Source organism: Cupressus sempervirens, chromosome 4 (assembly GCF_028749045.1).
Source record: "Cupressus sempervirens isolate cs-2001-9-10 chromosome 4, ASM2874904v1, whole genome shotgun sequence".
Taxonomy (NCBI): Eukaryota; Viridiplantae; Streptophyta; class Pinopsida; order Cupressales; family Cupressaceae; genus Cupressus; species Cupressus sempervirens.
In genome coordinates this window covers 490601907-490616225 of record NC_143121.1, presented here as the reverse complement: position 1 = coordinate 490616225, position 14319 = coordinate 490601907, and the positions used below count along the sequence as shown (strand labels likewise).

General features: G+C 33.7%; 1 protein-coding gene across 1 annotated transcript in view; it reads right to left on the bottom strand.

Moving 5' to 3' along the window:
* LOC149562087 (exonuclease V-like protein) overlaps positions 1–14319 on the bottom strand; it is a 173485-nt gene that overhangs the window by 9694 nt on the left and 149472 nt on the right. Inside the window, exon 5 of the mRNA XM_089825625.1 lies at positions 7993–8146. Coding sequence (XP_089681751.1) covers positions 7993–8146 — 154 coding nt within the window. The remainder of the gene's footprint in view (positions 1–7992; positions 8147–14319) is intronic.

The window sequence follows — 14319 nt, the reverse complement described above, 5'->3', positions numbered from 1 at the left end:
AAACACAATAAAGATGGTATTGCAGCCATGTAGACCATTATGGTTATAACAATTAATGAAACTGAAGCTCATTCCCAGCCTCTTATGCATATGTTGTTAGCAATTTCAAGGCAAGAACAAGATGCTTCTAAATGTGCATATGAGATAGTCAACAAAAAGTGCTCAAACAATGTGAGCGAAAAACTGAAAAAAAATAAAAAACAATGTGTTGGAAAGAATTGATTTCACTGGGAAAGGGCAGATCTGTTTCATGTGTCGTGAGGCGTGGACATTTGATCATATTTGTGAAATTATTAAGAAAGAAGATATATTGCAGCTAAGTGGTGATGAGGGAAAGGTTACACATGAAAGCAATTTTGTCATTCAAAAGGAGCAATCGAAGCAAATTCGCCTGGTTTTGAGCATGCTGAAAGAAAACAAGATGATTTCCAACCAGCTAAGGATGATATTATGGAAGAACCAGTTGCTACAGGAGGGAGGTATACTAAACTCTTATCAGGTAATTTCCAGATTTCCATTGACAAAATTAGTAAAATGGAGAAATCCTTTGATGAATCCATATAAGATCATTAAATTATTCCATTATTACTTCATAAAGAGTGTGTGACATTATCTATAGAAGCAATGAAGTGAGATAATGATAATGCTCCCACAGTTGAGAGCAAATCAGAAAATGGGTGACAGCCCATGTTTCCTAGATGAATATGAATCACAGCCTTTGGCATTGCAAGATTTGATGGATAGATTATTGGTCACAAAGAAGAGAGTTGTGCAAGCATTATCAAGGGCAGATGATTCACAAATACACTGGATATCTTATCTAGAAGACTCAAATTGATGAGAGGCAAAGGTGAATTGTATGTGATGTTACTAGCACTCAATAGCACACGATGTGTGACACACTTGAAAAAATGAAATCAGACAGACTACTTGAAGCTATTAAGGAATAGAGATCATGCTATCAGAATTGGGGAAGACAAGGAAAATGAGGTTGATTCTGTCTCTTAACAGCATAGCATGGCTTGTTTCTCTCTATACAAATTAGAAAATCGCATGTATATATTATCCACAACCAAAGATCAAGAAGTTGGTACAAGAGAGAAGGAGATCAAACAAATAATAGAAGGGATTGATGAACTCTTATAGGATACAATGATTTCAACAATTTACATACTAGCGACATCCAATATGTTGAAGAATTCCACAAAGAAGTACATTGCAGCCTTGTAACATCATTTGTTAAATTATCACCTGAGACACTACCCACCTTTGACCACTTGGGAAGGACATGCAAAAAGTCAAGATTTGGTGATGGAGGAGCCTAAAATCTGATCTGGGGCAGAAGAAGTTTATCTTCCATTTCACATGAATTTGCATCCTTTTCATCTAAAGTAAATAATGAAGAAGTGAAAGTATTGACCATAAAACTCTAAATGAAGAAGTGCAAGTATTGACCATAAAACTCTAAATGAAGAAGTGCTTGTGAGGGCTGAAGATATGACATGTGTACCACATCAATTCTGAATTCTACAACAGCAGTTATATGCCTTTACACTATCATGAGAAAACAACTTTTTCACATGAGAATGATGATACAAACAGTTTTTCTAGTTCTGAAATTTCACTTGATGTCGATCATTTTATTGATCAAGACGGTGGTTTGATTGTTCACACTTGTAGTGAATGAGAAATCCTGGAGTTGTTTTTGATGAGTAATGAAGACAACTGCAACTCTTATTCGAATTGTCACTGATTTCTTATGATATGGCAACTCTTTATTTACTGGTTGGTGATTTAATCTTCGTAGATATGTCAGTTTTGGTGGCTGTCCTATATGGGTTTCTACTGCTCTTAAAGATTTGACTTGGTACGCAACAGCTAGTGAAGTACAAGGAAGTTTGTGGTAAAATGATCACTTGTTAGTTATTGTACATGAGATGGATATTTCCCCTATACATGGGTACAATGACACCTTCAACATCATTCTTGTAGCTATCCTGAACTATAGCAGCAGTATTTGGTAGCGTAATGAGTCGATCTATGTGCATATTAAAGTTTCTTTTGACATATTTTCGATGAAATTGTGATAATCAAATCCAAGCTGATGTAATCTAGGTGAGTTGTGATCATTAAGTCGGTGCGATTTAATAAACCTAGATTCAGATACAAGGAACTTTATTTCCATAGTGTTATACCTGATGTACATACTATTATTTTCCATTTGTGTAGTTAACATACTTTATTTCTTCCAGGAACGTTTTACAAAAAATAAATCGTGAATGAAAAACTGTACCTGTAGATACATAAAAAAATTGCTCATGATTATCTTAATTTTCATCTATTAATTAAATGAGTATTTATATTTATTTAATTAATCCATTAAACTTTTCTTCTATTATTTAAATGAAATTTCATAATTATTTGAATAATTTGATAATATTATTCATCCATCATATTTCTTATAATCAAAAAATCAATATTATTGCCCTAAACATATAAACTATAAACACTGCTCCACTCAGTTATATATTTCTACACCCATGAATATCATCTCCATATTGGTATGGGGTATTTTACATATTTGAATTCCCGTAACCACCTCATATAATCCCAAATTTATCCTACATCATTCTTTCTCATTTGAGGACAACTATATAATCATTTTCTCCTCTCATTTTTTGGGGCTCTCTTTGCCAAACTCTTCAAATTTATAGTCTTTTTTTATCACAACCTCTTGTGCAATGTGCTCTGAGAGCAAATTCATTAAGAAACACAAGTGCATAATATGAGGGCAATGGAGTAGGTTTTTGTTCAATGCAATTACTTTATTTAACATTCATGTCATTTGAATTTTAACAGAAAAACTACATTGTTGAGATGCTTGAAGAGGTTTTGAATCTCTGATTCATACCTCCAATTTCTTGCATCTTAAATTACTTTTAGTTTTATACTTAGCTTTTTATTAATTTTAAATTAGATCTTAAATTTTGCTAATTAATTTAAATTTAATTTTGTTTGTTAAATTAGATTAGATTAGATTTAATTTTCATTATTTACTAGACTAATTTTTAATTTAGTGTTAATTGTGATTTGATTTTTTGAACTTCCGCACAAGGTATCCAACAAAAATCATAAATCTGAAATTGCTTAAAATAAAATAAAAATTGGGAAGCGTAAATTCAATGTGCACTTGTTCCAAACCTTCTTATTTACATTGCAACAAGTGATTATAATCTTTTTGTTTCGTCATAAAATCATTTCTATCTTTTGGTCAACTAGCTTAGTGTATTAACGAGCTTGAGGGGATTATAAATGAGGAAATCATATTTTTCTTTTAGGGTCTGCCTTGAGAAACGATTACTCTAGAGGATGACCTCAACCCTTGTGTTCCAATTGAGTATAAATAGCAGGACTTAAGTCTAAAGACGAGCCTCTTGGAAGTAGAATATTGTCAATTTGAGCTAAGCCCCAAAGAGTTGTCTACCTTTGGGAAGTGAAGGTAGAGATTGGGTTATGGTTTCCTCTCGATTGTTTGGCAATATTCTCTTTCATTTAAGGACTTGTGCTTCAAGTACCTTGTGTATATAGAGTACATCCCATAGTTGATCTTGTTATGCATATAGCTAAAACTTATTGGCTGTCATTTCTTGTGTACACAAGGATTTTTTATTCCCACTTGAGTAGCCTCCTTAATGTGTCTTATGCACTTGAATGTTTAGATCACTTTCCCCACTTGAAAACAAAACGGGTACACAATACCCAAAAAGATCTTAAGGATATTGTCTTCTTTTACATTTCTTTCTTGTGTGTTTTTATAATCTTTTGAAAGTTATAAAAATAAAAAATTCAAAGCCAAAGTTAATCTCACTTGCCAAATCTATAGATAGGTTCAACATGAGAACAACTAGCCTTTTTGGCTCAACAAATCCAAGATCTCAAGAGAGAAATTTATGAGGTCCAATAAGAGAAACCAATGACTTATCATGACAAACACATTCAAGATATCAAGAATGAAAAACTTGAAAAGATGCTTGAATGACTATATAAAGTGGAACAAAAAATATTGGAAGATCGAAAGCTAAATGCCGAACAAGACCCCATATATTCTCCTTCAAGATAACAAGAAACTTCTTCTAGAAACACATTTCAATTTGAATATCCTAGGGATTAAAAATTCATACCTCGGGGATAGTCCCTTGAGTTAGCTTCAAAGGAACTTCTTGAGCACAACATTATTACATTACCTAAAGAAATAACACATGGATATTAATGGTTAAGTAATTATAGCGCGAACCATAGCCACAACAAGCATAAGACTTCAAATTTCGTAGAATTAAAACATTAGATCCAAGATCTCCTTGATGATTGTATAATTGAAGTTGAAGATGCTAATAACACTCCTAAAGAAGAAGGCTTGTGCCTTGGGTCAAATGGTGGGTCATTTTGCCTGTAGTCCCTACAACTCAGGTTCAAGTCTCCACAGGGTCGCTCTCTACTGTGGTTCCTAATTGAGAGTTGTTGATTTTGACCCTTGGTGAAATAGTGGGGCTTCTTACCTATAGTGTTTACAACCAAGGGTTAAAGAAAATTATTGGCTTCGGCCTATTACCCTAATTTTAAAAAACAACTCAATGAAATAAGATAGGTCCTAATTTGGAACACGAATATGGCAGACAAAGCGAAAAATGTGAATATTGCGAATGGCAGAAAGTTTCAAGAAAACTGTGAAAGCAATCCTGAATCTCGATGGCTGTGCCCCCCAAGCAAACAAAGACATGTTGCGAAACTGGAGAATATCATAGCACAGAAAAAATCTAAGGCCAAACAGCTCTCCCTGAGAAACTAGTTTGAGATTTTAGTTGAGCGACATGAAGAACATATTAGAGAACTAGTGAACATAATAGAAAAAAAACGCAAGAAGACTACATAGAACCCTAATCCACAAAAGCATGAAATCGCAAGATATGAAAGGAACATTGAACAAGAGTGGAAGCAAGTTTGACCAAGGAAGAAGGCCCTAAAACAGACAGATCTTAAGCAAAAAATCAATAGAGGCCTCCAAGGTAGAATTTTACAAAATCATGGCGAAGGACAAAAAGATAGAAAAATCAAGCTATTTTCTTTGACAAAACCAGGTATGAAGGATCACACAATTGAAGTGCACCATAGATATCAAATCATCCATGAAGCAAGCAATCAACAGAAAATCTAGCAATGGATATAAGGATAGACAAACCTTAAATGTCTCTATTGCTTAGACACAACCTAAACCATTCAAAGTCTCAGAAGCTAATAGCGTCCCCATTAAGCCTCACCTTGGTATTCATTCAAAATTTGCACCAAAATTTATCCTTGCGGATAAATCGACACTATCTTATCAACCCCAATGTCAATTTGGACAATTTCATTATGCCAAACCAAACATAATAGAGCCACACACAAACCAAAAAGCAAAGGCAAAAGTGAATACCACAATTATCATCAGCAATAAGATCATTGAAGAAAATTGGTTTGAGTGCAAAAAAAATAGTTTGTACGCTGTATGGATGGGGCCAAAAACAGAACGATCCAAAATGGTGAAATGGTTCAAATCTATGGACTCTAAACAGGTAAGTATTTCTTTCCTTTCAGATTCTTTAGTGTATCTACATTGCATAAATTTAAGTTTTAGGGCTCTTTTGCTTGAAAATTCTCTCAAACTCATAAACGGATATAGTCTAAATTTTTTGAAATGGAAATCCAACTTTAATGAAATCGCAGTGAATTCACTTAATCTACCAATATGGGCATTTTTAAATAACATTCTAGCTGAATTATGCAACATCAATAGCTTCATCAAAATTGGAGACATTAGGTGGAATTGAATGTTATAAGCTGCATCATTCCAAATCCACAACAATAAAACTCTTAGTAAACCTAAAACAAAAACTCCATAACCAAGATCAAATTAAAATTATCACAAATAGGTCATTATATAAAATCAACTTCACCAAATACCTAGGAAAAATCAGATTTGCAAAATATCTCAAGGAAGAGAGAAGGGGGGCTTCAAATAGTTCAGACTTTGAAGAAATCAGATTGGATAATAACATAGAAAAACAGCAACTAGAGTTGATCACAAAAGAAAAGGACAACAATAGAGGAGAGATCAATAAGCAAAACAAAATAGACAGTTTAATAGTAACTAATAACAAGGAGTTTGAAGAAGGTGAGATAACAGAACCAAAGATCATACAGAGCGTACTCAGAAACATTGAGAAGAAATCAAAAAATTCAGAAGAAGAAGACATCAATCAAATTACACAAAGTAGATATAGGGAAGGAATCAAACTCCTCAATTAATTAAGTGGAAAAGTAGCAAGGTTAAAAGAAGACTTAGAACAACCAAAAGCAGGAAATGATAGAAATGGAGGAGAATATTAGAAGTATTAAGAAACTCAATGAAGAAATCACACTCAAAGTCAATGATGCCATAGATCAAATAGAGATCCTAATACTAAAAAAGGATCACAAAAATAAAAGCAAAGAAAAATCTATCTCAGAGACTACAAAGGATCAGAAAAAAGCCTTCACAAAAAGCATAGATAAGGAAAATCAGCAACTGAAAAAGGATCAGAATCAGGAAGAAGAAATCAAGACAGTTTAGAATAACAATACAGAGGATCTTGACAGGAGCAAACAAAGATACAAGATATTAAGACAAAAAATTATTGGCTTTTCAACACAGAGGACATGAAAAAGACGGATATCAGCACCCCGATACTACATAAAGGGATATCTAGAACAACAACAGCTTCAGAAGAAAATAGAAAACACAATGGGGAATCAAATATAGCAGTTAGTGAAGAACAAAATATAGAAGGGTTAGTTCCTCCAGCATCTTCAACACAATGGAGCAATATCACCATAATGAAAAAGCCAAAAAATAGAGTTATAAATTCTGGGAAACTCCAGCAAATGGATCAGACCCTTTCGAATTTCAAACCAGCATAGAAAAAAGGAGTGAGAAGAACACACAGACAATGCATTAGATACTATCTCAGCCAAAAAAGATATCATATTAAGAACTCCAGAACAGGGCATTTGTTAAAAATTTAGCAGAAGACAATAAGAAAGGTAAATGGCAGAATTGGGAAGAATATGGAATTCTGTAGGCCTCATTAGGCCAATTTGGAGTCTTTTTGCCATTGTGAGCAAGAGATAGGTCAAGAAACCTTAAAAACCACTTTAATTCATCTTTATATACCCCAAATACATCAAATCTATCATGGGTTTGCACTTTGAGTAACCTTGGATGAATTAAGCCTATTAAAGCCATTTGTGCACTTTAGGAAGTTGTGGGTTAGTAAGCCAAATTAAGTAACTTATCTTGTGTAAAAGGTCCATCACCCTTTCCTCTGCATCAAATATATATACTGAAACAGAGTCATCTCAGAAAATTATTATTAGAGCTACGTCAGAGAAGCAATGTTTCTTCCCTTCACTATGGGTTGCAAACAATTATTTTGGCCCCATCAATAACCCTATAACTCGTAGATCAATCGGTAAGCGAACATTGTCAGTATATTCATGAAATGCTACTTTCAGTGTTGAAGGCAATGGTTTTATTGAGTTTAACATTTCTTTATGTTTATTGTATTTCACTTGATGCCAATCCCTGAGCAGATTTCTTCTATTGTAGAACTAAAACTCAAATACATTTATTTTCTAAATCTATCCATTATGTGAGTATGTAAAAACTTTTTTTTAGTACAATGTACGTCCAGTTTTACATGTTTTCCATGTCTTCTTAACAAATCTGAAGATATTTTAAAGGTATTCTTCTCCACAATCAAACCAATTTGCACATATGGGATATCCTTAGATGTCAATGTACTAAAGAGTAAAGACAGATTAACTTTCAATATTCTATACAACCTAACAGCAACTTCATTTTTCTCAAGCAGTTCTAAACAGATTGAAAGGAATTGCCTTAATCATTCAAATGCTCACATTTTTTCCCATGCCAGAATCACCAATATGTTTCCTTATATCCTTTGATAAAATCCGCTTTGGACACAGCCCAAAATATTGGAAAAAAGTGCTTGCTGGAAAATCATCTGTTACAATATTGTCCCAAAGAAACTTGTAGCACATCAACTGAAGCCTGCTCAAACAACAGATAGAAATTCTGAATCACACCACTTTTAATTGTACCACCAGCATGAGATAATTTAAAAATTATGTCAAGAATATTTTACTTTAAACTGAAAAGCAGAAAATCCACTTATCATTTAAACAACTGCTATTCTAATATATATGGTATTTGTTGTTAAATTTTATAATGTTATAAAAACACAGATAGACTCGAAATTTAAATGATCATCACTTAGACTTTCTATGTGGTCATAATAACATTGATACAAACATATTTTGCCAAAAGACAATAGTTTTCCCTTGCTGGTGAAAAAATTGGCCTCTTTGCAATGTCTGAAACCCAAGCCTATTATTAACAAGTGTTAGAATAATAGCATCATGACAGCATTAGAGAAATCAAGCCACTTAAATGAACCTGGGAATACTATTTGATTAACCCCCAAATCAACATAAGCATCCAAAGGAGGGATGAAGCCCCAAGAAGTCAGATGTTTTCTTCTTATATTTACCGCCTACACAGACTTTAAAATTGCTGTATTTTATTCTCAGATTTGGCCAATGTAATGATACTTATAATTTTAGATCCTGGTTTTAAAAATTTGAAATGTACATAAATTGAGGCAATATCTCTCACATTCCCAAGAAATTTCATAATAATTAATTTCATTTTATATAGGGATATGCTTCTCTTGGTGTCTTTTGACACCACCAAATAGTAGTGTCATTTTTTATACTTCTGGAGTTTATTATTTAATTCAATGCGAACATGATTTTTCTAAATATAGCACAGAAATATATTTGAAAAGAATATTAAATGTCCCAATTCAAGCTATGTAGCGCATTGCCAATCATAGAGCTGAACATGTAGTGCACCTCACTTCCATATGTAGTTGGCATAAAATGTGTATTAATATGGTTGATAATATTAGTGATCTATCAATGTATTAATTATTTGTATTAAGTTTGTTACCATTCTCGGGTAGTTATCGTGTTTTCTGGTTAAAAATTGTGTCCCTCTTGACAACTGCCGGGTCCTTTATATATATCATGTACTGTCAAGGAAGGAGTATGGTATGGTCAAGTAAATTATAATCCTAGGCAGACCACCTCTGGTATTCTCTTTAATGTATTCATGTAATGACTTCACTATTTGAATTAGCTTGAGATGAGAAATACCTCATGTACTGTCAAGGAAGGAGTATGGTATGGTCAAGTAAATTATAATCCTAGGCAGACCACCTCTGGTATTCTCTTTAATGTATTCATGTAATGACTTCACTATTTGAATTAGCTTGAGATGAGAAATACCTGCAAGGAAATGTTAAAACTATATAATAATATGCATTAATTATATCATTCTAAATACAGTATTGCCCCATTTCTAATCCCAACATTAAGGACGTCCCCAGATGGGGATTACTAACCCTCTTGAGGATCTCTGGATCTTGAATGATATATCATCGATTCTCGTACCATCCTCCATTGTTTCAGCATCTTCTCTAGAATGCATCCCTTAAGGTTCTTCTTGGAAGACATAAATTCTATCCAAGGCCTTATCACATATGCATATGTTGAGATCATCAAAATATTTTGGCACATGGAGATTAGGTGAATCTCAGTCATCCCGGTCAGATGAAGATCATATCAATATCTCATACAGTCATTATTGGGATTATATAAACCTTCCGCTCACTCAGAGATTATATCGATCTCTTCTTCGGAGATTATATCAATCTCTCATAAGAGCTTATATTAATCTCATTTCCACAAGAGATTATCTCAATCTCTTCTCAATTAATAAATGAGTAATGATTTCTATATAATAACATAATATTATTCCAAATAAATTTCTTTAACATCATTTTCAATTTGTTTATGAGTAATAAAAATAATATCTTTGATACATGCGCGCGTGTGTGTAGAGTGTGTCCATTCTATTTAAAGAACATTTCTGAAATTTAATTACCTTAAATCCAACTAAGGCAGAAGTCTATGGCTCTTCTCTGCAACAATGCTCTATAGTGCTCATTACTATCATGTCAACCTTGCAATATTGATGATGTCTCTAATGTCCACCTTTTTATTGCCATGTAATGTCCTTTGCTGATATCTCCAAATGCTTATTTATCCTTTACCTTCAGATTGCCCAAGTTTATATCCTTGGTATGAACGATATTTTATATGACATATGAAGTTGTTGTTTTTCCTTTCTGGACTATATACTCTAACTGTATTCAATGCAACCCTTTTATGAATGTTATTTCCCTCCAATATCTATAACATGTGTCCCCATACCTTATTTGATGGGGTCCACCTTTGGAAATGTCATGTTACATAATTTGTGTCCCATCTTATTTTGTTGATTCACATTATATAATTGATATTAATAAATATATTGGCAAATTATAACATGGTTTATGGTTAGAGTTAATAGTAATATAATTTGCATTTTAATTAATTAATTATATTGGTTATTAATTAATTATACATATGAATTGTTCATCTTCATTGAACATATAAATTATATTTAGTTATATTGATTATAATGCATACTGTTATTTATGGAGTACTTTACATTACTTGAATGTATTATAATTCATTTCTTAATTCCTAATCGAGGGTCATTGCAATTTATGAGCTAATAAAGATATATTTTACTACTATATTTGGTGTACATTGCGATTTGTATTATTATTCCATGTACGTAAACTACTAGATATAGCATTAAACATTTTGGTATCATTGCCTTTAAAGAAATCGGGGTCAGCATTTTGTGATTTATACCCTTGGATCCCAATAAATGCAAGAAGAGGTCACTGGGTGGTCAAGATCAAGTGATTGGTTGTAAAGACCTGAACTAGCTTCCAATTTGCACTAATTATTGTTTTTGCAATTTCCTCAAAGTTTACTAACTATTGTATTTGTTTTTCCTTTGTAAATATAAATCAGCAACTTCAAGAAATTTAAAATGAAATATAGATAATCAGACTGTAACTGGATGATATACTTTGCACTTTATTTTGGACAAACATCAATCAAAAGAACAAATTTATTTTATTGGCACCTGGAAAGCAAGTGTTTTTGGCTAGCCGAACCACAATGTAGAGAAGTGGTCATTTTGTTCCATCTTTATACAACAATTGATTGCAATTGTTTGAAGAAGGTATCTCTAGGATCTTATTCCTTTTCATTTACAATTTGCTTGATCTTCTAAAGCATTGAATCTATGCCATCATAGATCTCTCCAAGCCAAAGCCTATCCATGTTTGCGTACCTAAGCATGATCAGAATGGATGCGGTGAGTTCAATTAGTTATTCCACACATTCACGCCATTTATCATCCAATATCCTCTTCCTTATTGTCGGTTCCCTCTTAGTGTTGCTTTCCCTCCGTATAGCCCAATTGTTGTTAATTACCATATTGGTAAGTGCCTCTTTCACTTGCATAAGTCGTCTCAAGACGATTACATTTGATGCAAAACGTGTCTCAGCAACCAGTAACATAAAATAGAGCAAAAGCAATACAATTATTAGATACATACTTGATTAAAGAATACACATCATTACATAATCAAAAAATCAGAAATTGTAAGATACTATTTTTTTAAAAATTAACAAACTAACTTGAGTTCAAGTTTACTTACTTTCAGCAACTCCAAATGTGAGAACATTTTGAATATCACTTGAGTCATGTGGTGGTTTGTCATGAAAATATGGATGTCCTCAGCTTCTACATACACCTCTTTGATCCATTGAATACTTTTCCCAATCTTTTGTAGCATAAGATTGAATGAATGAACAACACAAGGTGTCCAAAAAGTACGTTGGTATCTCTCTTCAACCAACAAACCAGCAGCTCTACAATTCTTTGCGTTGTCTGCTATGACTTAGACAACATTTCTTGCACCCACTTGTTTAATGGTCTCAATTAGGATATTAGCAATAAATGGCACATCTTTTACTTGCCCCTCACAATCCACTGCTTTCAAAAATATTGCCCCTTTAAGGGGCACTGCCAAAACATTGATCAATGGACGATTTCTAGCATCTTTCCACCTGTCTAAAACAATTGTTACCCATGTCCCAATCCATGTATCCTTGATGGGCTTCAATTGCTCATCAAACAAGGTGATTCATACTCTCTCAAACCCGGGACGTGAATACTATGCAGGCGTTGCATTAGCACTTCTAGACATCTGCTTGAAATATGAATAGCGAACAAAATTAAAAGACAACCCATTTGCATACAAGCATCTTGCCGCATCAATGTTGACAATTTCCTTACTCTGATTTTGAAATGTAGTTTCAAGTGGTCCATTTCTTTTGTGTTGAATGGGTTCTTCATTTTGAGAATTAGGGGCAGCTGAGGTAATAGAGAAGGGATGGTTTTCTATCACAACATCTGGGGTGGATTTCATTCCTTTTGCTCTTTGCTTAATTTTATTGCCATCAATGGCATTTTTGTCTAAGTTCATCTCTCACTTCAACTAGCTCATGCTCTTCAATATATTTTAATTAAGTTTAGCACAGGTGCATATTTCTTCTAGGACATTTCTTTATTCTCTACTAGGGTATCCATGCAAATGACCCACCACATGATAATATGAATTGTTTCTTTCTACATCACAACCCCAACATTTTCAACAGAAGCTACCACCTCCAAAAAGAGGTTGTATAATATCCACATACTTCCAAAAAGGAGAATCAGATGGGGGTTCTATTCTTTGTGGGATATTGGCATTACCTATTGAGGAAGGATGTAGACCCCTTTGAAGCTCCTTTTCCTATGATAAGAAATTGTATACATATTGACATATTGTTATTGAGAATAAAATTTTAGAAAATATAATAGCTAGATTTTACTAGCAATGAAAAACAATTGAAAAAAATGAAAATATTAAACAAAACATTGAAACAAAAGCAAAATGGAACAAGAACTTACCTCTTCCTACCATTGTAACCTTGCAGAGATGTAGCAATGAGACACAAACCTTGAAATATAGCTCACAATCCAATCTTCCAAATCCTCCTTGTTCGCGGAAACTCTACAAGGTGTGGCTGCTGATTGGTTTTACCATTTGCCACCACGTACTATCACAAACTGGGCTAACCTCATAGCCAAGTTTGAGGAAAGGTTCAAGCCTCTTGAAGATGCTCATGCAGTATTGGTCCAACTTGCTCGGCTGAAGAAGTTATCTCATGTGCCTATGTGTGAATTTGTTGCTCATTTCAACAAATTGACACGAAGAATTCCAGTTTCTGCTCAACCTACAACTGCCAATTTGAAGTGTTTCTTTGTCAATGCTCAAATACCTGAAGTCAGTTTTCTATTAAGGAAAGAAGCCCGCCCCATTTACTCTCGAAGTTGCACAGACATTGGCGATTGAAATTGAAGATGATCATATTCCTTTTGGGAAGATAAGAATTGTAGCAAGTAGGTTTGAAGAAAGTTATTATTCTTCTAATTCATTTTCTTCCAGTATAAGGATGGACCCTGAGGTGCAGAGATAGCAAATGGGATACTTGCCCTCAAAAAGCAAATAGCTCAAGATATGTTCTTTGTTCCTCATGAAGATGTACCATGGAGGCCTCTTTCAACTATTCCTCATAGTTCTATTGTTAGCAAACAACAAAAGTTAGCTTCACCATCTAAGACGCTTGCAATTGAAGCATCCTTAGCAAAGGCAGCAGTGACACACTCTCTGCATCTGAAGCTAGTGATCTTGCTATTATCTTTCAAGAAAAGGAAGAAGACATGGCTAGCGACTCTCATATATGGTGTATGTAGTCTTAGAGAGCTCGTGATGAAAAGATGAGGAAGGAAAGTTTTTCTTTAAATGTTCAAGATGGTTGTGTCACTAAAGTTGACATACAAGCAAGTTCGAACCAAGCTGAAAATGATATGTTTGTTTCTTAAGGTCATGAACTTGGGAACACTTTCCATAAATGTTATACCATGGAGCTTGAAATTTTTTTTCTCATAAACAGTAAAGACTTTCCCAAGTCAAAAGTTTGTGACCAGTATGCTGAGGCAGGTAGTGCAATCATGTCATCACTGAAATCACAGGAGCAAGGTTTTCTTGAGCTACTTGAGGTAGTGGTGATTAATGAACCAGTCAAGCAACTTCGAGTTGACATAAAAAATTCAGAATTTGTTCGATCAAGGGGATGTCCAATCTGATA